The sequence below is a fragment of the Planococcus citri genome, chromosome 2 (assembly GCF_950023065.1).
Source record: "Planococcus citri chromosome 2, ihPlaCitr1.1, whole genome shotgun sequence".
Classification (NCBI taxonomy): Eukaryota; Metazoa; Arthropoda; class Insecta; order Hemiptera; family Pseudococcidae; genus Planococcus; species Planococcus citri.
Genome location: NC_088678.1, coordinates 36975452 through 37001282, shown reverse-complemented (window position 1 = coordinate 37001282; position 25831 = coordinate 36975452). Strand labels below are relative to the sequence as shown.

General features: G+C 33.8%; 4 protein-coding genes and 1 long non-coding RNA gene across 7 annotated transcripts; 3 read left to right on the top strand and 2 right to left on the bottom strand.

The window, feature by feature from the left end:
• Positions 1–1682: 1682 nt before the first annotated feature.
• On the bottom strand, positions 1683–14677 carry Esyt2 (extended synaptotagmin-like protein 2). Of its 3 annotated transcripts, XM_065349982.1 has the most exons (20): positions 14530–14677; positions 14139–14454; positions 14017–14058; positions 13786–13926; positions 13637–13713; positions 13481–13547; positions 11259–11404; positions 11058–11178; positions 10804–10974; positions 10182–10282; positions 5333–5381; positions 5152–5241; positions 4975–5061; positions 4739–4897; positions 4508–4660; positions 4233–4431; positions 3574–3745; positions 3424–3507; positions 3254–3347; positions 1683–3141 (listed from the first exon to the last, which is right to left on the bottom strand). In XM_065349982.1, exons 2-20 carry the CDS (start codon positions 14415–14417, stop codon positions 2923–2925), a joined length of 2451 nt encoding a protein of 816 aa, XP_065206054.1. In that variant the 5' UTR covers positions 14418–14454; positions 14530–14677; the 3' UTR covers positions 1683–2922. The 3 variants fall into 3 exon arrangements, with proteins under 3 accessions (XP_065206054.1, XP_065206055.1, XP_065206053.1); XM_065349983.1 differs by lacking the exon at positions 10182–10282 and adding an exon at positions 10584–10672 and having other exon boundaries at positions 14139–14620; XM_065349981.1 differs by having other exon boundaries at positions 14139–14620.
• On the top strand, positions 8237–9298 carry LOC135835637 (uncharacterized). The gene is made up of 2 exons (XR_010556927.1): positions 8237–8684; positions 8784–9298. It is a non-coding gene; the product is annotated as an uncharacterized LOC135835637 (long non-coding RNA).
• A 100-nt stretch (positions 14678–14777) lies between the features above and the next one.
• LOC135835629 (gamma-tubulin complex component 6-like) lies at positions 14778–20692 on the top strand. The gene is made up of 15 exons (XM_065349980.1): positions 14778–15057; positions 15133–15298; positions 15367–15596; positions 15679–15881; positions 15956–16034; positions 16107–16460; positions 16533–16697; positions 16778–17073; positions 17148–17370; positions 17449–17677; positions 17762–17912; positions 17981–19718; positions 19811–20002; positions 20073–20248; positions 20331–20692. The coding sequence occupies exons 2-15, from the start codon at positions 15145–15147 to the stop codon at positions 20617–20619; spliced, it is 4479 nt and encodes a 1492-aa protein (XP_065206052.1). The 5' UTR covers positions 14778–15057; positions 15133–15144; the 3' UTR covers positions 20620–20692.
• Positions 20693–20729: 37 nt separating this feature from the next.
• Positions 20730–23424, top strand: LOC135834073 (cilia- and flagella-associated protein 157). Its single transcript, XM_065347910.1, has 8 exons — positions 20730–21117; positions 21189–21357; positions 21436–21538; positions 21936–22089; positions 22170–22293; positions 22666–22809; positions 22923–23207; positions 23293–23424. The coding sequence occupies exons 1-8, from the start codon at positions 20969–20971 to the stop codon at positions 23422–23424; spliced, it is 1260 nt and encodes a 419-aa protein (XP_065203982.1). The 5' UTR covers positions 20730–20968.
• On the bottom strand, positions 23390–25797 carry LOC135835633 (3-hydroxyisobutyryl-CoA hydrolase, mitochondrial-like). Its single transcript, XM_065349988.1, has 3 exons — positions 25644–25797; positions 24561–25537; positions 23390–24471 (listed from the first exon to the last, which is right to left on the bottom strand). Exons 2-3 carry the CDS (start codon positions 25519–25521, stop codon positions 24341–24343), a joined length of 1092 nt encoding a protein of 363 aa, XP_065206060.1. The 5' UTR covers positions 25522–25537; positions 25644–25797; the 3' UTR covers positions 23390–24340.
• Between the last annotated feature and the right edge of the window lie 34 nt (positions 25798–25831).

Genomic DNA, 25831 nt, shown 5'->3' with positions numbered 1-25831 from the left:
CTAAATTTTTATTAACCACCCCTTCCCCCTTCGTCATCTCCACAAACAAAATATATCGTTGAAATTCGACGCAATTCGAAACCAAGATCTCATAAAAATAATACGATGATTTAAAATGAAATAAATTTTCTGAAACGTAAAACATTGTCATTAAGTTTAAAATTAGATGTTATATAAGTAATCCCTCCCATTAATCATAAGCAAGCTCTGTTGAACATAAATAAATGAAACAATTTCTCGCTAACTTTTTATTGGATTCACTGTAAGCAGCATTTACCACGAATATATTTTTTCTTTGATTCCTTTTTTTTTTTTTTAGTCTGCACATAAACGATTTTTCCCGCACTTTTTTTATACACTTCGTTGTATTTGTCTTTATTTTTGAAAATACTTTCGCTTTGCCGTTTCGGTCTTTCAAAAAGTACACGAGTAGGTAGACAGTAGAGGTAAAATTATTGAAATACTTTGTACCAAAATCGCTATTCGCTAAACAGTTTTTAAAATGAAGATTATTTTATTTTTTCCGCAATTTTAATTTTCTCGGAATGAAAAAGATTTTACTTTACAAAATACCCATTTCTTTAAGGTAGAAATTTTCTGCGCATTCCGTTAATTTTTCAAAATATATTCTCGAGAAATATATATCCAGCTTTCATAACAAACTAAGGAAAATAAATCTCTCACTTTCGAACGCTCGGTTTTTTGCCTTTTTCACCGCACGAGCGATGTCAAAAATCCAGCCAAACCTTTGAAAACGACGCTATATAACACGAAAAGGATAAAAGCAACTTGAAGAGAAGAGAATCCATCATCAAAATAACTTTTTGTTACACACAACAAAAAGGGCCAGGTAACCCTCCACAACACCTCGTTGAACTCGTTTTCTACTCCTTCACATCGTACCCTTATTTTCCACACTTTCTCTATATTATTTACGGCAATATTATTCTAACCAATTATATCTCCTCTACTCTAGAGCTAAGCATCGTTATTGAAAAATTTTCTAAAGTATCTTCGCGTAAAAATATTTTCATTGAAAGTCGCGTATCGGATTGACAATTACTTAAAAAAAAAATCTGTACAAAAAAAACGTAATTCTGGACGAATGTCTCGGATTACTTATTTCTCTCCAATACGTCCTTAATCTATACACTCGACAAAACAAGAGGAATGGCGAAAAGGGTAGGAGGAGGGATTGGAAAAAATCCATCTTCTTTACAACGATGTTTACTTAATACGCCGGCGAAAAAGTCGGTGTTTACTTTCTATTTCAATTTCCATCAAGTATACGCAACTCATCATCGTATCGAGAATCACTCAGATGGAATAATCTTTTCATTATAAGGTACAGAAACCTTATGGAAAAGGTCTCTTCACGTAATTAAAAAAGTAAATTTTGACGTAAAATATCTCTCCGACAAAGGGCTCCACTCGCTAAAGCCAGCCGGAAAAAAAATTTAATCAAAAGGATAGCGCGATGTGGAAATAATTCACTGTATAGTCGACCTCGTTAAAATACACGCAGAAAAAATACCCATTTAAAATTAAAATTAACAAAAGAGCGCAAGATATAATCCATTTTACAGAATTGACGTACTGGAAACTTTCGAGGATAATTTTTCATTACCTTTCAACTCGTTGGTGTTAAGTGTACGAAAAAAAAAGCAAAGAGAAACAATATCTACAGCCAAACGTTTTATTATTCGACGTGTAGGTTTTTTTCAAATATTTTTTCATAATAAAAATTTGCGTATAAAAAATATTTAACTGCTAAAAAAACAAAATGGTGCGTTTTAAATTAAAAATAAATAGGTAATAAGCGATATTATAGTATACTTTAAATGCTCTATTTAATTATTGTAGGCTTGGGTAGGTCTAAGTACCGATTTTAAAATTTTGTACTTAATAAAATGAGTGATTCGTAGATAGCCTACCAAAAATGTTTGCAAAACGTAAGATAACTTTTTCAAGGTAAATAATAATAAAATTTCGTTAAAATTGGACCGGTTTTGTAAGTACATCGAATAAAAAAATAATAACGATAAAATAAAAGGAAGCGTAAGTATTGATATTGCATACCCTACCAAAAAAAAAAGGCATCTGGGCGATCTGACCATTCAAGCATAGGTTACTGATATTTGATATCGAGAGTAACATATAGTTTGAATTCCTCGCTCACCATCTCTCTGTATTTCATCTCGATAGATTTTTTTTAAAAAATTAAATTTTTAGGTGCTTGAGAAATGCTTGAATGAAAATAAAAAAAACTTCGAGAACTTTAAAATAAAAAAATTGATCAAAAAATTGTACTTGGACAAGTATTATACTAGAAGCTTTCAGCTTTCAAATAATGTAAAGTAAAATAAAAGATTTAAAAAAATTATTCAAACGTGGGTGTCGAGAAAAGGGAAAAAATGGCCAAAAAAACTACATAATGATTCGATTGACAAGTCAGCTCGTTCTTAAATCACTTTGATGAAGTATAAAAGAGAAAAAGATTATAAAAGGTTTCTTTATGCATAAAGAAAAAAATAAAATGTAAAAAAATGAATACATTTTTTCATGTTAAGCTGCTCAATATTTTTACACAAAAATGTATAATCGTTTATCTATTGTCTTTCTTTTCTTTAGGCTACAATATTAACCGTTTGAGGAACTTGTTTGACTATAAGGTTTCGAAGATACTTCGTCACACAGAGACATCTAATCACAAAAACTTACAGCTACCATAAATGCAATAAACTGTTTTCGTTACGAAGCTTTTTTTTTTTTTGAAAAAAGTGAGGGGGTGGACGAGCGAGTAGATGAGGTAAATATCACAGTATCTATTATTAATTTATCCTTCTTGTAGAAGTGTAGACAAAACAAATGTAAACGTAATATAAAATTCCAACATTGGTAACAATACTGTCGTTGTGGTTATTAGTCGGTTTCTGGTTCCAGAGCGTACCAAGCTTTATGATTATTAAGATCCACATCTTTCAATTCGAGTGTAACTTGGCCCATATCTGAGCTTCGATTCATGAACGAGCTCTTTTGCGAAATAACGCTAACGCGGAGCTGGCGTAGGGGTATTTCATCGCTGCTTATGACGTATTCGAAGACTTCCTCGTATACAGGATTACACGTGTCTTTGATCACCTTGAAAATTTATTCAGGGATGGATTTATTTTCTCGAGTTAAGATTATGCTTGATTTTTCTATCTATAGGTAGGTGCTAAAGTTGTATTGTGATGAAATTGTAGGTACTTACTTTAGTTTTACGTTTGGTTTCCTTGGTTTTAGGTAACATGTAGATTTTGACGTAAGGATCGGGTAGGTCGGTTGGATCTTTGATGGGTAAATCACTGTGGAAAAAAAAAACAAACATATTAAGGAGTGTTTTTTTCTTCAACTTATATAATTTTATGAAATTATTCTTACGCTAGACGATGAATTATAACCACCAAACGTTGACGTTCAGGGACGAAGTTCAAAGTCATCTCGATATTTCCCAATTTTTTAGCCCTACATGAACACAGTGTTATTATCTTTGAAAAATTTGTTTCCAAAATGGAAGAAAATTTCACTTACGTCTCACTTTGTGAGGTATTACGTCTCCTCAGACTGCCTTTAATGCTGCCAGTTTTACTAGGAGGTTTAGATTGCTCCAACTGGTCATTGATCCATTGACAGGAGTTGCTTACCTCCTGAGGCTTGTATGATTCCCAACTAACTTCCTCTTCCATTAGGCTTCCAGTAACAGCTGCATTAACATAAAGTAATTAGTTGTGAAGTAGACAACATTTTTTAAATACGATACTAAAGAAGTAACTGAATTAAAACTCAATCAAAGTTGAAACTGAGAGAATAAGCATGCTCAAAAAATGAGATTTCAAGTCGGTTGGACTAACGATTTTCTTTTTTCCCAAAAATATTAAGGAAGAGAGCAAAAAAATGTCACATTTTAGAGAATTTGAGAACATTTCCTTTTCAAATTGTGGCCAACTAATATTTAGAATAATTTTAGAAATTCGATTCATTATTTTAATGCTCACAAGCAAAAGATTTGGAAAAAGTAAGACAATCCTCCCCAGATTTGTATATGTCCTACAAATAACTAGCTCAAAGATGAAAAATTTGTAGATTCTCGCTTCCTATTCTTATTAAAATTTTGAAAAAGATTTTGCGGACTGAAATTTTGTTCAACTTTGAGTTTCAATTCAAGCGATTTATTTCTAAAGATGAATTACATTTTTCATCGTTGTTGATACTGTCACCATTCTTATCCAAAATATCGTCTTTGAAATCCTTATCGGTGGATTTGCCAGTTTCGGTCACTTCGGTAGAAGCAGTAACCGAATCAGGAGTAGAAGGTGGAGTCGCATTGGGGATAGTTGAATTAAAAACGAAATTCGGCACATCTTTCTTGGTAGGAGATTTTTTCAAAATCTGCAATCAAAGTTGTCAAATTAACACCCGTTTAAAAATTAAAAAGGTGTAAATGAAATAAATAGAGTCGATTTACTTTTAATTGAGCGGAAAACAGAACTTTTGTGTTGTGACCAGATTTCAGCAATGAAAAAGGTTCGATCTCTTGTTTCAGATTTTGCTTCGCTATTAATTTATTCAAAGAATACATCATCGATCCTAAATCTTGGCCACTTTTCTGATCAGTTATCTATTAAAAGGAGAAAATAGATTAGATATTTGAGATATTTTATCTTTGATTCAAACGAATGATGATTTATATCTATACCTTCAGAGTAAACGAATCAGTCTGAGGATTATGGATCAAAAACGTGAAGCCTTGCTCATAAACAGGAGAACTGGTCTTGAATTGAACTCCAGTTGATTTCGTTTCATGTCCAGCAGTAATACTAACCACCGGATCAGGTCGTTTATTAGCTCGAGCATCCTGAAAATGCAAAACAACATCTATAAAATCCATTGGTCAAAAGCAGACATTATTTCGAAGCATTATTACCAACTCACCGGTAAATTCTGCACAGAATCTAAATAAATAATCAATATACACGAACTGATGCCAGGTACTCGTAGCTTATCCAATTCTTCTATGGCCTACAGAATAGGAGGAAATCCCATTAGGTAATACACAAATTATTCTAGAAATAAAAACTGAAAATATGTCATTAATAAACATCTACTAACCGGTTTAACATCTGCTGAATCTGAAGTTAACTGATACCAAGTTAATCTCAAATGTACCATACCATGTTTCACTTCTTCCAACGAGACCCACTATTTTGAAATAATAAAATTAGAAAAAATGTAGACTTTCATATAAAATATATAATTTACTAAAAAGGCAAAAACTAATAGGTCGACGTACTGTATCAATTTCTCCAATATCCAAAACATCGTTCAATTTCAAAGTTGCTCTGGAATATGAAAAAAGTCAATTAATATGATTAAATTAATGTACAGTTAGATAGGTAATTTGAATCACACATGCAAAACTAATCTACTGAGTAATTAGGTGCAAAAGTTAAAAGCTGAAAGTGCAAAACATGCTCAATTTCACACTTCCTGACCTTTGTATGTACAACCCTAATATGCCTCTCATCTGTTCACGAAGAAAAAAAATCTAGTTGGCTTTTAAACGACTGTAGGTACGAAAGCGATTTTGTGGGAATTCGATCCAATTCAACCAAAGGTAAATAATACAAATATAAAGAGAAACTTCAGAAAAATTCTTAAATGAAAAAAGAGACAACGGCTTGAAATTATTGTCACAAAAAGAAATTTTAGAGCTCTTAATCCACGTAGAGAAAAATACGGTGAAATTTTCCTATATGTATCTCGTACTCTCTTCAATTCACGTGTAGGTAATATTTTAGCCCAGCGTGTAAACATTTTCATGTATTTTGTATGTTTTTCTTCGCTTTTATTTCACGTAGGTCTATTTACCGGTTATATTGATTCAAAATAACGTTTGTCTCTTCGCACAGTGACTCGGATTGCGAAAAAAGGCGCGCATGGCGTTTTACAGCAAAACTATGAGCATATCAAAAGTTGAAAGTAGTGATTTCGTAGTAATTTTCAACGAGGAATTCGAATCCGATGTCCTTTTTTTTCGCCAGACCCCTTGGGGGGGTGGTACCAAAATCAAATTTTGTAAAAATAAAAAAAAATTGAGTGACATGTCAAAATGTAGGTTTTTTGGGTCGAGAAACATGAATCTGAGGTCCTTTTTTACCTCGGACCCTTTGGAGGCCCTTGGGGAGGTGCTACCGAAATCAAATTTTCAAAAATGAAAAAAATCGAGTGATATGTCAAAATATAGGTTTTTTGGGTCGAGAAACACAAATCTGAGGTCTTTTTTTCACTCAGACCCCCCGGGGGGCCCTCGGGGAAGGGCTACCAAAATCAAATTTTGTGAAAATAAAAAAAATCGAGTGATATGTTAAAATATAGGTTTTTTGGGTCGAGAAACACGAATCTCAGGTACTTTTTTTCTTCAGTCCCCACGAGGGCCCTTGGGGAGGTGCTACCGAAATCGAATTTTGTAAAAATATAAAAAAATCGAGTGATACGTCAAAATGTAGGTTTTTTGGGTCGAGAAACACGAATCTGAAGTCCTTTTTTTCATTCAGCCCCTAAGGAAGGTGTTACCGAAATCAAATTTTCGAAAAATCACAAAAATTTGAGTAGATTATCAAAATTTAGATTTTTTTGGTTGAGGGTAGAAATTAGTCAGTTTTTCAATCATTCGACCCGATATCTTCGGTTATTTTGTATCATTACTAGAAGATCCGCGCTTAGTCGCACCGTAAGGAACACACACCCAAATTCTACACTTTTCAACACACATTTTCCCGCAATCGCGATTTTGAATGGAGTTGAATGAAAAAACTTATGCCATATTCAATTACAATTATTTCGCGTTAATTTAGTTAAAATGTAGTCGCGTTTGAGACGAGATATCTCAAAAATGGTAGCACCTCTCCAAGGGCCCCCGAGGGGCCTGAGGGAAGAAAGGACCTCAGATTCGTGTTCTTCGTCCCAAAAAACCTATATTTTGACATATCACTCGATTTTTTTCATTTTTACAAAATTTGATTTCGGTAGCACCTCCCCATGGAGTCTGAGGGAAAAAAGGACCTCAGATTCGTGTTTCTCGATCCAAAAAACCTACATTTTGACATATTACTCGATTTTTTTTTCATTTTTACAAAATTTGATTTTGGTACCACCCCCCAAGGGGTCTGGCGAAAAAAAAGGACATCGGATTTGAATTCCTCGTTGAAAAATACTACGGAATCACTACTTTCAACTTTTGATATGCTCATAGTTTTGCTGTAAAACGCCATGCGCGCCTTTTTTCGCAATCCGAGTCACTGTGCTTCGTATAAAAACATTTTATCTCCGACTCGTGATATATAAAACAACTGAGGATTTCAATTTCAATAAACAGGGTGTCAAGAGACTTATATACAGCCACATTAGGTATGCAATATGTTTCAGTTTGATTCAGCAAGCCAGAAAATGAAGAAAAAAATAATATAAAATGGAAAAAATATGTTGCCAATTTGGGATTCAAAAAGAACGTATTTTCAAAACTTTTGAGCGAATATTTTGACACATTTTCATAAATTGACAGGAAATTTGCAATTCAAAGACCGAAACTAACACTCTCAAATCATTATTTATTTTTATCCTCATATTATTTCAATGTCAATCAACGTAAAAAAATTACGATAACCTATTGCACTTGAAAACATCATCGTTTAGTCACCATTAATTCTTATCTACTCCGACACCTGATTAAAATATCGCACTTGCATCGCATGCAACGTTAAAATATTTCCCCACCTTGTAACGTGTGCAACTGTATAAAAATGAATACTGCAATAAATTCCCAAGCATCGCAAGTATGTGAAATGCAACATTAAATTAAAAAGGTATATGGTATTCATTTTGTGGATGCAATTACACGTCAAGTGAAAGCCAAACAACGCCCATTCATGCGAGTTAATTTAATGATGCGAAGGTGCGATAATGAAAAAGCGAATAAACTCAGCTCATGTTACGTTTCATTCATAAAGGGAAATATTATATCGTTGCCATATAAGTTCGCGGTCATAAAAACACGCAATGAAATTCATTGATAGAGTACTCTGTTTTCGTTCAATTCATCAATGAAAACTCAGGTGTGGACTTTGACATGAAGATAAAGTTTACGTAAGAGAAGCCTCTGCCTAGCTAAATTAAGTAAAAAGGCATAGGTACGATGAGAGAGGTTTTGGGGTTCAATTCAAATTCTTTATAGAACTGTCCCTTCTCCCTCCACAAAAGAAAATACCTAAATATCCGTTAAGTACACATATCAACATTCTTCCGCTCATAAAAGTCGTAATTTTCGGTCGATTTGAAGTGAACATCGATTAAAGTTAATTCCTCTTTCCACACAGTAGAATTCTTTTCCATAATGACTCCCCCCTCCTCCGTTTCGAACAAAATTTTTTTTCAATGAGTACAACTCGAGTTTATCAAACGTGATGTTTTTAATTTTACTCCATTCATGTTTTTAATGCTTTAATATAATCATTGTTCAAGCCAGGACATAAGATTTTGAAAAATATTTTTTTAATATAATTTCAGCAAAATGAAGACATTGAAGAACACCTGAAAAAAAATGGAAAGTGAAAAACTAACCTTTGGGACGTAAAGTGACCATCAGGGTAATTTAGATACATTTTTTTTAATAATTTTTTTTTTAGAAATAGATCTTTTATTTTTTCAAAAATACCTATTTACTTCATTTAATTTTTTTAAACTAGGTACTATTAATTTTTGGATCTTCTTCAAACAACAATCATAACAATTGAAAAAAAAAACAGATCGATGGACGTTTAGCATTTGACATAAGAAACCTATTTACGAAGGAATCGGAAGACATTCGATACAGACATTTCACTGGATTATTATTTCAATATCATTAATTTCACTCGCCAACGATATTAATAGTATTCGAATGTTATTGTGAAGCCAAAGAGAAATACTTGTTAATAGCCTTATTTATAACTATAGGCAATTAAAACCATGCGAGGTGGTTACAGATGATAAATTTTAGCGAAATATGTTGAATATTCAGAGAAGTGGACCGTAAATTTTTCATTTCGTTTCACTATGGAAATATGGCAAATAAAAATTCAAATGGCTTAACATCAAGTAGATCTAGAAAAAATGAAATGAACAAAATGATAATATTGAATGAAATTTCTCAAATTATTACAGATACAACTAATAGATAGCCCAAAAGCCATTTTGAAACTTTTGGCGGATTTTTGGGCTATCCGGCTTAGAAAAAATTGTGATAATTAAAGAACCCCCCCCCCCCCAATAAAAAATAATAATGTAGCATTTTTTCAGAATCAGACAATTCGAAAATTTGCTTACTGAAGGCTCCAGAATGGCTCTAACATACCACATATCAATTCCAGTAGTCAAATATCAATGTGTCCATTAAAAACAGATTTTCAATTCCCTCCTCCTCCCAAAAAAAATCATTGGAGAAAACTTTGGACTTGAACCGATTCAAGGGGGATTCTGATGACCAAATCGATCGACAGAATTACAAAGACAGTTTATTATTGCCAGATTTCATTTTCACCCTTTTTCTGACAATATTTTGAAACCTGGAAAATCCAACAATTTGCTTAAGTCTCCGGAACTACTCAGAACTACCGCCAATCAATTCAGGATGTCAAAAAATGAGTATAAACCGAGTTTCCTTTTTCTACCTCAATTTTATCAAATTTTCATTTTTTCATTGAAATGTTACAAAATTTATCAAAAATTAAAAATAAAATTCAGCACTTAAAATTTGGCTTGAAGGTACATTTTAGAATATTTTTTCGGGGCTTGAATAAATAAATAAAATAAAAAACTTGAACAATGACCGAAAATCCCCACCCTTCCAAATAAATCCCACTTATGCGGAAGCACTTCAGCCAATGCATGATAGTACGAGTATATACATAGACATACACATATATTACCAACACATAAAAAGCTTACTGACACACATGGATAAATAATATTCAGCACAATGGTGGCTGACGAATAAGGGCAAAGCTTCACATACAACTAATAACAAAAACAACATCAAAATCAAGCCGCGGTATAGGGAATATTTGTATCATGCTTGCCGCATAAGTTCGTGGAAAAAACTCTACCTTCCCAAAAAATCATCATGTTCGGTCATTCCGGGTAAAGCTGGATCATAATCCCACACTTCGAATTTTAATTCTTCGAAACGAGGATACATAACAATAGCCTGAAATCGTTAAAAAGACATAAAGTACCGCTACAAGGTGTTATAAAAATTACTCCACAGTCAATGTCGTTCAAATTGGTGAACAGGTAAAGAGAATTATGAATCAATCTCACGTTTTATAAACACCACGCATGAGAACCACTCACCGCATTCCACATTCCGAGACAGCACATTATAAATGTACGATGAGTACACAAGAAGCAAAACAACAAACTACTCAACACCGCTTCAAAAAATTTTTTTTACAACGATGAAAACGCAAACGCATGCATTATGAGCTTTTTCAAAGCATACCACTTACTTTCCAAGTTTATCGTCATATTTGCTACCGTCGTCTTTATCGAATACATCGATGCGAAGATGTTGATCCAGACGTTGAGAAATTAAAAACTGTATCGTACAAAGCGTATAGGAAAATGATCAGCCAATAAATTTACAACACTCGAGCGATATTACTTTTTCACGCATTAAGTGTCACACAGGTAAAATAATGAGAAAAATAATTTGAAAAATGCACGTACTTCGCACCAAAAGTCCCATTTTGGGTTCACTGTATTGTCGATGGTTTTCGAACGATGTTCTTGAGCTCCCATCGTAACTATAATGTACGGATCCGATTTACCTTTACCGATAATACCGACGTCTTTTTTCATTAGTTTAATCGCTTGGACTACTTGCACTCGTAGAACACCCTTGAAAACAAGTATGTCAAGGTTACTAAATTTATAAGTAAAATATTCCGGCGAATATTCGCGAGTGAAAGTTAAAAAGTTACTTCAGGGTCTGGAGTTTTGACGGTGGCCGCAGGCACCATTTCGCTCAAAACGATGGGTAATTTGTTTGGTAATACCATCATGGCTGATATTTGGTCGACGATTACTTTTCTCAGGACGTCGCTGGAAAAAAATTATCGTTGAAATCGAAAAGAAAATATGAAACGAAATTTAGGCCTACTTGAAATTTATAATTTATTTACCTAACACCGGGTATATCGAGAATATCAGCTGCTCCTACGAGATTAAAATCGATAATTGGTTTATTCAGGAAAAAAACTTGGATCCCTCCTATGAATGGGATAGCAGGGATGAGTGGTTTCATAATGATTCGAACCATTCCATGAATCTGAAATGAAAATAACACGAAATCATTTATTTAAAAATATCGTATTTTTAATATTATGAACTTTTCATCTCATTTCAATAAATTTATATGATTGAGAATTTTTCATATCAAAGGTAATCATTTATGCAGAAATTATAGTTTACCTGGTAAAAATACCAGAAACTATGCAATCTACGTCTTCAACAAAATATAATCCTTATATATTAAAAGATGTTTGAAGGAAAACCTTGATAGAGTCCGCCAGCCTTTTCTACTGAACCGATTTCAACGAATTTTTTTTTAAAACGTTCCTTTTGACGTGTAGATATGTCATCAAGAAAAAAAAATCAAAAATTTTGAAATTAAGGGCCGAAAAAATTGAAAAAACACGTTTTCTATTGTGTTTAAACAATAGAATTTCGAGTAGAAACCTTGATAGAGTTCGCCAGCCTTTTCTATCAAACTGATTTCGACAATTTTTTTTTCAAAACGTTCCTTTTGACGTGTAGATATGTCATCAAGAAAAAAAAATCGGAATTTTTCAAATTAAAAGCCGAAAAAATTGAAAAAACACTTTCTCTATTGTGTATAAATGCAGGTATTACAATGCACACCGACAACAATACACTCAGAACGTTGCTATGTGGGCGTGTTTACAGCGTAGGGGTGTTGAGGAGGGAATGATGTTGTTGTTTGTTGTGTTGCGAGTTACATTCATTGCTATAGTATTTTATTTTTTCAAAACTGGAATGTGGTGTCTGTTAAAATAATAAGGAGAGGAGGTTCTACACTTGAGATCATTTTTGGGTTAGGATTTTATTTCAACAGCACAAATTTAAATGTTTAGTGGAACATTATTTCTAAAAAAAGTTGAAGTGAAGATGGAGAAGGGTTCAGTACAGTGTAGCCAGAATTTTCTCAAAGAGAGGGCAAAACCAGATTTTTAGGTATGAAAAATCGAAATTAGAGGTAATGTAATGGAAACCCTTCGTAATGTATGATAATTTGTATGGAAATGAAGGTGCAATTACTGCTCAAGTGAAGTGAGAGCGAAAATTTGTTGAAAAAAATGGGTCGAAAAAACGAAAAAATGGTTCATTATTGCGTGCATTATTTCTAATTTTCACTCGCCGGGGGGGGGGTGGATCAAGTCACGTACCTCCCTTAGCTAAGCCACCACTGGTAGGGTTTCTATACTTGGGATTCAAATTTGACTATCCTACCTCAGATTTTCATTTAATAGGATTGAATTACTCCAGCATACTCACTACCTACTCATTTTATGCCATCATTTTACACGAATTTTAAACATTTTTCTACCCAATTTTACAAATAGAATTTCAGAAATTTTACTCCTAAAAAATTATGATAATCATCAAGTCAGTAAGTATACCAGAGTAATTCAACACCCCAAGTATAAATCTGAAGTGAATAGATGTAAGTTTTTTGAGAAAAAAAATGTCGTTAATTCATTGTAAAAATTGATAGAAATATTGTTAAAACTTGAATTTTTTTAAACATTGTACTTTAGAACCAGACTCTAGAGTAGAATTTGCTATTGACACATTTCAGCTGATTTGCATTTAGGAGCAGGGGCATGTGTTGAGTTGTTAAAAAAGCGAGCCCCGGAGGGGCGAGAGGCCTGAGCGAAGCGAGAGGGCCAGGGTGAGCAGCACGAGCGAAGCGAGTGCGCGATCTGGGGGTGGAGGTCGCGGAGCGACCTAGGGGGCGAAGCCCCCTAGTACACCTAATTACATGTTGCAACGGTTCTTTCCAATATGTACTTCGTACTTTTTATTTTCATAACAAGAATGAAAAAAATACAATGTTCACGCTGTAATTCTATGAGTAAAAAATGATTCATTTTGAAAAGCTATTTAGACAGTTACACGTTGCCCCGATCAATCTACAAAAACCTATCAGACACATCGTATTGTTTACTACTCGTATATAAAACCTAATCAAAAACAAATATTGTTAGTCAATATTACTCGATAATAGTACGAGATAAATGGGGCGTAACCAGCCTATATTGCAAATAGGACAATTGTTAATTTCTCAATGTCAAAATAATTACATATTTTTCGTACAACCAACCTGAAAGTCTTTGATACCTCCGGATAACCCTTTCAGATAAAATGAGATATCACAGTCACCAGCATATCTATAAACCAAAAATGAATGAGTTTAGTGACTAATTGAAAGATAACTCGAATGTAAATAATCATTCATAAATAATTTACGATAACTAACATCAGATCTATGTCCATCATAATTTCGGTACGAGAAAGCTGCTTATCGTATACTTTGATACCGCCAATTCTTGGAGGCTGTGAAAAAAATCATACATTTAAAATCTTGAATCTAAGAAAAAGAATACTATTTGAAAAAAAAACACCTACTATCGTTCCAAATCGTAATCTATCAAATTGAAAGCCGGTCATTTTATACAGAGTGAGTGTTTCTTGAATTTTAGGTTCGATTGTGGATTTTATCATATCTCTTAGATAGGTATTGACGTTAGGCCATAATTGAATCAGCATCTATCAAATGAAAACATAAATACCGTAGAAAAAATTCTTCAAAACACACTTCATTGATCAAAATGAGAACATTCCATTTCCAACACGAACCTTGTTTACCCATTCGGCACGTTCGATATCAGGAAAATACACCTGAAAACACACCGAAACAATGTATAATTCATGTTGATATCGCTTACATATCTCCGAACAAATTAGGGCAATTAGCTCACCCAGGCCGGCAAATCGCTAAGTTGAGCGAGGATAACATTTTTTTCATCTTGCACCGCTAATTTAACAGATTGCCTTTTTCGGTCGCTGCTTTTCTTCCATTCTTGACGGAATGCATTCAAAAGCACAGGAGCTACCAGCCACGCGATACTTAGATCGAAATATCCGAAAAGGTAGATGGTCGATACGGTGGCGATGTTTTTTATGAACCTTTTAATAATATTAAAAAAACTATTGCCCTCGTCAAATTGAGCTAGGGTTTTTGTATCCGAAGAATCCATTGTTTTAAATGCACGAAAACGAACACTGAGCACTGCACTACGTTTAATACGACAAATACATTAGATCATCACTTTCGTATACTATTTTTAACGAAGAAATAAACCAGCTTACCATGTATTCGAGGGTCTTAGCTGGTTGTCATTAAATTTTTTCGTACGCTGGTCATCCCATAAATCAAGTTTTGGCACTGAAACCGCGCGCAGATAACACGGCGCAGATTTATTTTGTGACGCATGTAAAATTCAGGGTTGCCAGTGTAAGATGTGCTAATGTGTAATTATCAATTTGGAGCCTGAAATACGTGATTTTGAGAATTAAATACGTTTGAAAAGTAGTTTAAAACAAATGAATAAAGCATGAATAAAGGTTAAAATAATTATTACATGAATCTGGAAGATGAAGATGCTGAAATTATTCAGCAATTAATTTCTATCCGAGTTTACGAACAGTTCTCATCAGTTTCAATATTGACAAACTTGACCAAAACAAATCAACTGATACCCGCTAAAACTGATAAACGTTCAATGAATTTAAATTGAAAATTGAAATATGAAATAATTTTTAAAATAATGTATTCACCATCAATCGAAGTCTTCCTCTACTTGAACAAATGCTGCACCATCACATCTACAAACTGAAGTAAATATTCTGTATTCATCGAACCTCTGTTCTCGTACAAACTTCGATTATTTTCATACCGATTGTGTGTTCCAGCTGATTACGAATATGGAGATGGACCCCAGTAATAATATAGCTTTAGTGGATAAGCTTCTGGAATCCCTTATTCCATCTGAAAATAAACATTCCAGTAAAGAAACAAAGAGACTAAAAAAGCTAGTAATATCAAAACTGTTCGGTCCTTCTCGTAAAACGAATACAGGTACATTGTTTCTACACCTTACTATTACCAACGGAAAAACATTCTAATATATGTAATTTTGTTCACAGAATGCACAAAAGACATACCTGCAGATCCTATAGATCTGTTGAAGACTGATATTTTAAGCCAAGCTTTGAAAACCACCTCCAGTGAAGCTGAATATGACGCGTGTGTTGATAAAATGTACAACACAATTGAACGTGTGCTTCCAACGTGTGATTCCGATACTTTAAATAATTTATTTCTATTCTTACATAAGATGTTCGAGTTAGATCGAAGCAAACAAATCGCTCAAAAAGTTAGTATTACCAATGGCATTTCCATTTTGGATAAACTAGATAGAAATCGATGTCCTAATCATTTTAATATTGCTGTTTCAGAAAAAAATATGTGAAATACCGATCTGCAAAAACAACAGATTATATTCAGAAATTATCCCTTATCAAGATATCGACTGGTCTGCTTTTTATGAAAATTTACCATCGGTTTCGGGATCATTCTCAGATTACCGTTTCTATAAAGAACCCGGAGATGGTATTTCTTTTTTTAAAGAACATATCGCCGAATTCAAAGTACCTACGACGTACGTAAAGCTAAATTGTTTACGACTGTTTTAACAAATTTTGAAATTGGTAACAAGTTCTCTTATTCTTTCAGTAATGTCGCTAATCTTTTCGATTCGAGTTTTAAAATCTGGAGATTCGATATCAACAAACAAGTGGAACCAGTGGCTCAAGTAAGATGGCAAATTAATTGCATTTCAATTATATTCCGACGGATGAATCACGAAGGCATTTGATTTTTGCAGGATGAAGGTTTCGTTACTCCGGGTTCAGAATTTTCCAACGAAAGTATCAAAGATGAAGATTCGATATCACAATGCTCGGATGAGTGTTCAGATTTAGATATGTTCAATTATAATGTAGAAGTATCGAGTAGACGATCTTGGGATCAATTAGGTGAAATGGAACTACCTAAAGAATTGCCATTTACATCGGAAAGTGTAGGAACAGTTCTCCATTTGTGGAAAATTGTGAATTCTAGTCAAGCTGTCGGTATTAAAAGTGTTCCTATTGGTAATCAAGTCTCGTTTGAAGATTTAATAATGGATTTGAAATATTTACTTTTTGGTATGGCTTCGCCTTCGTTCTTTTTTAATGAGGTATAATTTGTTCTTTGTTAATTTTACTAAATAGTTTTTATGACATTCGCTTCATTAGTTTTTTTCTTTCAGGAGTTGAAAATGTTTCAAATTTGCGATAGACTTCATACCGAAACATTATCACCGGAAATATTGGCGGCCTTGTGCGAAGATGTTTTAAAGTGTGCCAATTATTACCATTCGTTGAATTTATTCACCGAAGAAAGATTGAAAACGATGTCCGGCATTGTTCATCAAGTACTTATTTTGATCTCACATCTAATTTCAAGTATGGTTGAATAATTTCAATACTTAATTGAGAAAATAAAATGTTTCAGACATTTCGCAAATGTATCCAGCAAATTTTAAACATGTACAAATATTCGTTGTTGAACATGGAATGGGAAAATATCAAACATTTATCCAGTTTTCCGTCTTTGATTATTCCTCTTCAAAGAAAACTGAAATTTTTGACGAACATCTGCCTAATTCAAGACCCACCAAACGAATCGAATTTCTTTTCCGGAGTTCAACTGTTGGATTATTTGTATCAAAACCTATTCAAAGTCTACAGCTCGGATTTGAGTTACGTGCTGTTTTACATGTTTGAATCCTGCTGCAATGCCTATTTTAGGTACATAATTTTACTAGCGATATCTATTTGAATGAAACATTTTTCTAAATTCGTATTTTTCTTGCTTATTATAGGATAATCTCAGAATGGATATTCGACGGTTGCTTTTCGACTGCGGAAAATTACGGCGAATTTTTCATAGAAATTCGACGCGAATATGAACTCTGTAGGGACTGGAGAAGAGTCACCTGTATTGGAATTCGTGATAAGAAAGTTCCCAACATCCTACGTAAATTTTACAAAGAAATATTTATTTGCGGGAAGTCGATCAATTTATTGAAAATATGCTCGTCTAGGGTAAATATTGCGTATTGATTCCGTAGAATTCAGAGAATGATTAGATAAGTACGTAATCGTGGTTTTTTGTGGTTACAGGAGATACTCGATAAGCTGGTGGAAAAGAATCATCCAGATTTAGTTTGCTGTTTCAATCAGAAACAGATGGTGAATTATGAAGAAAAATGGAGGAAATATCAGACTATTCATGAAGGTCATTTCATCGATCGAATTAAAATAAAAGATAAGCTTCTAAAGAACTGTGCTCATCCTAATTTCTACAATGAAGTTAGACGAGTTCGAGAGGAATGGTTTCGGCAACAAGCAGGTGAGAAGCAGATTTGAAATAATTTTCAAAAAAAGTAAAATATTGTGAACTTTTTCAATTAATTTTTTTTAATTTTTCGGTTAGAAATTGAAACGAGTAAAGAAAATGAAAATTCAAACGGCGTCGAAAATCAAGAAAAAGGTGACGAAAATAATACAGAAGAGCAACCTCGAAACGAATCAGATGAACTGAAAACTTCTGAAAACGAATCTCAATCAAATGATTCAAACTCCACGTACGTTAAAACTCAGCAATAACTATTCATTTCTCATAAATTTATTTTTAACTCGCAATAATTTACAGAAATGAACCCACCGAGGAAGTGAAATCGGATCCAACTCCGGTGGAACCTGATCCAGTCACAAAAACAACTGAAACAGATCCAGTCAACGTCACCATCACTTTCACCTCCTCAGATCAATCACCACATCAAAAATCCAACCTTTCCGATCTGGTATTCTCGAACGACGCTTCTTCTACTCCTCAATCCAAACCATTAACCTCCCAAGGAGCTGGCGATTGTCCTAGTAGCACAGAAAACAGACGCGTAAAACATCTGGTATCGTTACTCGAACAAAAATCCAAACCAACTGATGAAAATACTCCTAGCAAAACACCTAAAAAAATTCATCTCGGATCGGGAGATATCGGTAGTGCTGGACCCAGCGAGGTGCTTAAAGACATAGGCAACGTTTCTCAAGTAGAATACGCTAAAAATAAACTCCGATCGATGGCAAGTTGTGTAAATTCTCCGATCGATGAGAAACCCGCCAAATCGAAGCTAGAAAAGGGTACTCCGTTGAGCGCATGCCAAGAGAACAAACTTAAAGTCATGTCCAGTGAATATCACAATCGTCTCAATGATTCATTGAATTCTTCGCACGAGATGCCCAAAAGTAAACCTGCTATTTTGACCATCTGTCAAGAGAATAAACTCAAAGTAATGTCCAGTGAATACCACGTTCGACTCAATGAATCTATCGACTCGAGTCAGAAACCCAAAGCTGAACCGTTAAAGCCTACCGCTGCGTTGAGCGCTCTACAAGAGAATAAACTCAAGGTGATGTCCAGTGAATACCATCATCGTCTCAGTACTTCCAGTATTACCGACCAAACCCCAGTCAAAGTAAATAAACCTCTCACTGCCAGCGAGGAAAACAAACTCAAAGTTATGTCCAGCGAGTATCACATTAGACTTCAAACCAACACTGGCAACGAATCGAAATCCAAATCGTGCAGTGTGAAAGAATTAACCGAAAGCCAGAAAAATAAACTAAAAATAATGTCTAGCGAATACCATCACAGGTTGAGTCTTGATCCAGTCAATACAGAAACCGCCAGTACTCCAAAAAATCTCACCGAAAAAGACCTGATTAAACAGAAAGTGGAATACTACACTGAATCTACCAAACCTCTACAAGATGATACCTCGAATTTAAGCCCTATTGTAGCTCGAGACGATTTATCGAAAATCACCGAAGAAGGCGAATCCAACGCTGAGACTCTTGAAGAAATCACTATGCAGCCGATTACCCAATCGATACAGAAACACGTTCATTCTCAAGACATCGAAACTCAGCCAAAACGAACGAATATTTTTACTCAAGATTTGCAGAATTTCGAGTTACAGTCGATCAATAATGTCGATGTGGAATCGGTAGCCGATGTTGATATCACTTCGTTGACTTTCTATCTAGCTCGATCGATTGCTGTGCCATTAAAAATACAAATGAAGCTGATCAACGAAGCCATACTGAAAGTATTCATCGAAGAAGAAAGTTATCTCGATCATTTAACCGCTTTACGAGATTATTTACTTTTGAGGAAACCGGAATTCACCGTTTCGTTGACAAACTCTATTTTCAAACTGACAGAAAAAGCGAAGAAACCGTATATTTTACTAAATAATTATACTTTGAGCTCTGTTCTGCAAAGAGCCTTGTTAGCTTCAGGTTCCAAAGAGACCATTACTTTTGGAAGAAAATTATCGTTCTCGATCGATGAGGTAATTCCAGAAAATTTCACGTTGATCGATATTAAGGTAAATTTTTATTCCATTTGAAACTTCAATGTTCAATTTCTTGATGAAAAAATTTCAAAAATCCTATGTTTTTGGATATTTTCATGTTTCAGGAACTGGATTGCTTGAATTTAACTTACGCCATAAAATGGCCCATAAATATCCTCATCACCGAACCAATAGCCAAAAAATACACCAAGATTTTCCGATTTTTGTTCCAACTGCAACGAGTATTATGGGTCTTGAAGAGAGATTTCGTCTCAATGAAGAACTTGAAACGTGGCAAAAGTATCCAATATATGAAGGTAAAAATTCATTTCCGGTATCAATTTGCATTTCTGTTCTATCGATTTCTAATTCGAATTAATTTTCCAGATTCAATTATTTCGCCATAATATGACCCAGATCGTAAAAATTCTACAAGAATACGTAATGCGAGAAGCTATCGAAACGTGCTGGAACGACTTCGTCGAAAATTTAACCAGCGGTGACGTAGACCTTGATTTATTATACATGTCGCATTTAAAATACGTTAACAGAATGATGCAACGGTAAGTCTTCCATTACGAGTTTGATAGACCGAAGAATAAGTTCAAGTTAACGATTTACAATTTTTTTCACCATCTGTTACAGGTGTTTCTTGTGTGATTTATCGTCCCAGTGTCGAGATTCAATTTTGAACTTATTTTCGATGATTTTAAAGTACCACGAAGCCTTGAAAAACGGCGTATGGAGACGTAACGTCGAAGTTAACTTCCTATACCATACGAATTACAAAGAAATCGATGCCATTTACCAAGATTTCGTCAAAAGCTTGAATTTAGTTCGAACCAATTTGAGACAATTAGTTTATGGAAAACAAAAAACGTATTTTGAAACTTTATATTTAGAATTATCGAAGAATGCCGAAGAAGTTGTGTGAATAGAGTGAATTTTATTATTATTGAATTTTTGTGTACACCTGATTAGTGATTAATATATAAACCGTTTTGTAATTTGTGTTCAATTAATCCCTAGATTATTGAAAATTATTCAAAAATTATAATGAAAACCTCTTTTTTAGGAAACTAACTTACGAATCGAATAGGTATAGTAATCAAGAAGTGTAATGACCTAAATATTCGATTAATCGATCAAAATTTGTAAATAACTGCCTTAAAAGTAGGTTTATAAGGCAGATCCATGACAACTAAAATCAACAACCGTTTAACCTATTTTAACCACGTACATGTGTTTTGATAACAAATACCGCAGTATTATAAATCGGTAAAATGGCCAAAAAAAAGTTGAAAAAAAATTCTAAAAAGAAATCTCAAAAAAAGCAAAAGAAACAACAAAAAGATGAAAAATCCGAACTACCAGAAGTGAACAAGGAACTGTATGAAATACAAATCAGCGACTTAAACGCCAAATTGCAAAGGTAAATGACCACATATCAATAGGTATCGCTTAGAAAGTTTATTTTTAACTGCAGAACACTTCACTTATCAGATTAAAGGACCAATGTGCCGAATACGAAGCTGAAAATATAGAAGTGAAAGAAACTTTAGCCCAGTTAAACGAAGACAGAGCTGATGTCATTGCTTATTTGAAACGTATTTTGAGATCCAAAACAGATGAGATTTTTGAACTCAGGGAACGTGTTGTGGCGTTGCAACAAGTATGATGGATCAGTTTCATTTTAACCTATCTTTCGAGGACTCGTGATACTTAACGGTAAACCATGTCATTATTTCAGGCCAGACAAATTGAAAATGCTGAATTTACAGAAAAATTTCGTAGTAAAGAAAACGAGCTTAAATCTGTTCGAGATCAGCTGACATCGGAGGTTAATTTACTAAGTTAGTCCCTCTATTTTATCGCTACAATAATTATGAAAGAGCTGCTTTATTTTTCATTACCTATCCTACCCACTCCTCAAGCTGATTAATAATTTAAGTACCTAATATCAACTAGGTAGGTAGTGCAATGCAATATGAATTCCTAACTTACCTATTTAATTTCCAAACACGATTCTTCACACTTCAATTTTATTCCCAACGAGCACCAAAGCACATTATTGCTAAATCAGCATTCAACTGAAACACGAACAACAACAATATTCAAATAAGTATAATGCAAACAAACATTCTCCAAAATTGTTATTTTAAAAAAGAATTCAGTGCTGCCATTAATGATACGTTTCGTGGAAAAATTCACGAATTAATTTACTTGGTTTTATGCCTACCTAATTTACAGATGGAAAATTGAATGTCTTGGATGAATTTCGAGTACAAAAGGATGAACTTATGAGGAAATTTCAACAACAAGAAGAAGCTAGGAAAGAGCAAGAAGTTCGGCATCAAGAAACATTGCATAACATCGAGAAAGATTTCATTTTGAAAAAAATTCAGTACGTTGAAATCAATCTGACTTACTTGGTCCATAAAATTCTACAGTTGAATTTCAACTCTTTTAAAAAAATTAATTTAGTTTGAAAAAGGAAGTAGAAGAACGATTGATCAAATTATCAGAAGATTTTCAAACCATAATGCAACTGAAGATTGGTTCAACGACCAAAATAACAGTGGCAGAAAATAACGCTTTGAAGAAAGAGGTGAGCATGGTTCGATTAGTTTTTGTTTTTAGAAGAATTAAAAAATATAAATATAATGTTACAATTTGAAATCAATGTCTCCTCCTACTCCCTCCATCAACTTTTGAAAAAATAAAAAAAAAACAGGGGATCGCTCCTACCGTTGCTCCTGTCACCAAGAGGTTAGATAAACATTCCAACATAAAATCAGAAAAGGTTGAATAGTTGTTTTTGGATGGGAGGTTATACTACCACTTGAAACAAGTGCGTTGAAAAACCCCATTCTCCGAATTTTTTATGCCATAATCCCTACTCCTCTCCCTTTCCCCAAACTAAATCACCATAATTGAATAAGTTAAGCACGTAGGTTACTCACAAACATTATGTCTACAGATGAACAAATTAATGGAAGTATGCAAAGATTTGATTAAAGAAAATAATGAATTTAAAAATAAAGAACAAATGGCTAAAATTAAATATTCGCTTCTCAAGGAAGAGGCAAACGAAAGTCTTAATAAATATTTAACCACAAACAAAGTGAGTAGACAAATAATTATGAATTTGAATAGCAATAGAAACAATCCTGCTTCTATTTATTTTCAAAAAATTTACCTTAAATTTTACGTTTTTTTTTTTTTTTTTTTTTTCAGAATTTACAAGCAGTTTTATTAGAAAACCAAAGCTTGAAATGTCAACTGGAAACGACCAGAAATCAATACGATAACGATGTCACTCAATTATCGAATAATTTAGAAGAATGCAGAGATAATTTGAACAACCAACTGATAATGAATAAAGAAACACAAGAAGAATTACAACAATATAAAATACAAGATGAAATGCAAAGGTATAAACTGGATGAATTAGCAATTAGAATGAAAAAACTTAATGATATAAACACCAATGCGGTAGAATCAATTAAAAATGTGGTTTTGGTAAGTACAATACAGTCTAATAAGGAATACAATTTGAATTTTGATGCTAATTAATAGGTACCTAAATATAATTAATATTTTTCAGGAGAATCCAGAACATAATGCGAAAAGTTACTATGACAGAATATCATTCGCTTCGTCATTGTTGGAAATATTAAAAACGGCAAAAATGGAAGAAGATATAAATACATTCTTAGATAAATCGTTTAGATCTTAAAAATAAAAATGTTGATGGTTTTTTTTCATTTCTTTCATAAAATTTAAATGAAAGTGAGTACCTAATGTCCAGCTATTCTTTGAATAGAACACAAAGAACAATATTTTTAAAAAATCAATCCCCCCCCCCTCACAGCATTGCCAAAAGAAAGAGAAAATTTCCAACAAAAAAAAGTTTTCAAACGGGCAAACTCCATGTGGGGAAGTAAACATTTTCACCAGTAGGATTAATGGTCTAAGAATTTGTATTTCCCCCTCGCCTCCTCCCTAAATTCACTCTTGGATAAAATTGCCCACCGATCTTATTATACTTCTCATCTCAAAGGTACATACAGTGGAAATCGCTTATAATGAGATCGGTTAGTACGAGATTTCGGATATAACGAGCAAAATGCTCGGTCCCGAGTACAACGCCATTTAAACATGTACAAAATGGTACCTGTTAGAACGAGCTCATTTATAACGAGGAATCCGGATAGTACGAGCTAAAATTCTTGAAATTTGGTTCGTTTTATTGTTTTTTCTTCCGCTTATAACGAGTGTTCATGCAGAAAACATTCATTAAATCCCAAATTTCAGCTTCATATGTTAATTTAGTAAAATTTTGAAATTCCGACAGATTTTGTGGCATTTTTTGATCAAACAGAACTTTCTAAAAAACTGTTGGAGGCTCTAGAACTACTCAAAACGATTCGAAACCGTTTCCAATCGATTTGACAAGTCAAAAATAGTAGTAAAATTGACAATTTTTTTTTGCTGCATGTGTTACGAGTATCATTTATTACGAGAAGCTCTTTATATCCGGTTATTACAAGATACTCGTTATAAATGCAAAACCTTTTAGTACGAGAGACCGGATACAACGAGCAAAAAGTCCGGTCCCTTGAATCTCGTTGTAAGCGATTTCCACTGTATTTTCAAATATCAAGTTCTTCTCCAGGAGGTAAAGGAGAGAAACATTTGGAAACTTTTGCATCATCGACTTCTTCTAAGCATCTCGGAGACCATTTTGGATTATTGTCTTTGTCTATTAAAACAGCTCGAACACCTGCAAAGAAAAAGAATGCAAAAATTAAATCGAATATTATCGTATCAAAAAGTTTACTAATTTTAAAATTAAATAGGTAGGTAACCAACCTTCATAAAAATCAGAAGTAATACTGCATTGAACCGCATTCCAAACCAATCTGAACTCTGTAACTAGGCAATCACGAAGATCTCTCGATGCTCCAAAATCGATCACCTTCTTACTAATTTTTAAAGACGTGGGAGATGCTCTACTCAAAATATCCAGAACACGTCTAGACCAAGGCGATCCTTCAGTTTGCAACAATTCGATAATATCTTCGACCGATTCGCCTTCAAAGCACGAATTAATTAAATCCATCTTGGAATTCAAGCTGAACTCCTTGTTTCCAACATCAATGGTAGTTTTCTTCAATACATCTTCAATGGAATCAGCCTCTGTTTCCACCAATCTATCAAATAAATCTGCAATCTTATCACTGGGAAGGAAATGTGTGGCGACGCCAACCTTAAGCACATCGATTCCTTCAAGCTTGTGTCCAGTTAGACCTAAAAATAACCCCAATTTACCCTCCATCCTGGGTAAAAAATAACTGGAACCTGATTCGGTCAATAAACCAATTCTAGTCTCAGGCATCGCGAATATGGTTCTCTCAGTGGCAATACGATAAGTTCCTTGGATACTGAATCCGGCTCCGACTCCCATAGTTATTCCATCGCATAATGAAACGAAAGGTATTTTATACTTGCTGATTAGATAGTTCGAGCTGTACTGTTTACTGAATAATGAAAGTCCTTCGAATTTGTTCTTCGTGATTGAGATAATATCGCCCCCGGCGCAAAACGCCTTATCGCCGGATCCTTTAACGATAATAAAGGAACGCTCGTTTTCCCATTCTTTTAGTTTGGAATACATTGCGCTGGCCATGGATGCTGTCAGTGAATTCAAAACTCTTGGGCGATTCAAGGTGATGATACCGATGTTATTTTTCACTTCGAATAATATATCGTTTGAGCTGGCGGATGAGAAAGTTCTGAATATCAGTGGAGTCCGATATTTTGAGGAGAACATGGTAATAGATTCTGAGCTGTGAAAATTCAAATTTACAAGAAAAAAAACTATTTTACACGAGGAAATGAATTAAATTAAATTAATTTTTTCCAAATGTATGTAGATAATAAATAACCACCTACCTTGATTTCGAGTCACCTAAAAATAACTTGAAGCTCTTGAAAAAAAATATTTGAACACACAAAATGAACTAAAACTTGAATTGCATAGAAAAAGGTGCGTTCAACATAAGTTAGTAGCACAAGTAACAGTGGATATATAATTGGTAGGTATGGTTGTCCAGATAGTTCGGTATTTACTAATGCTAATA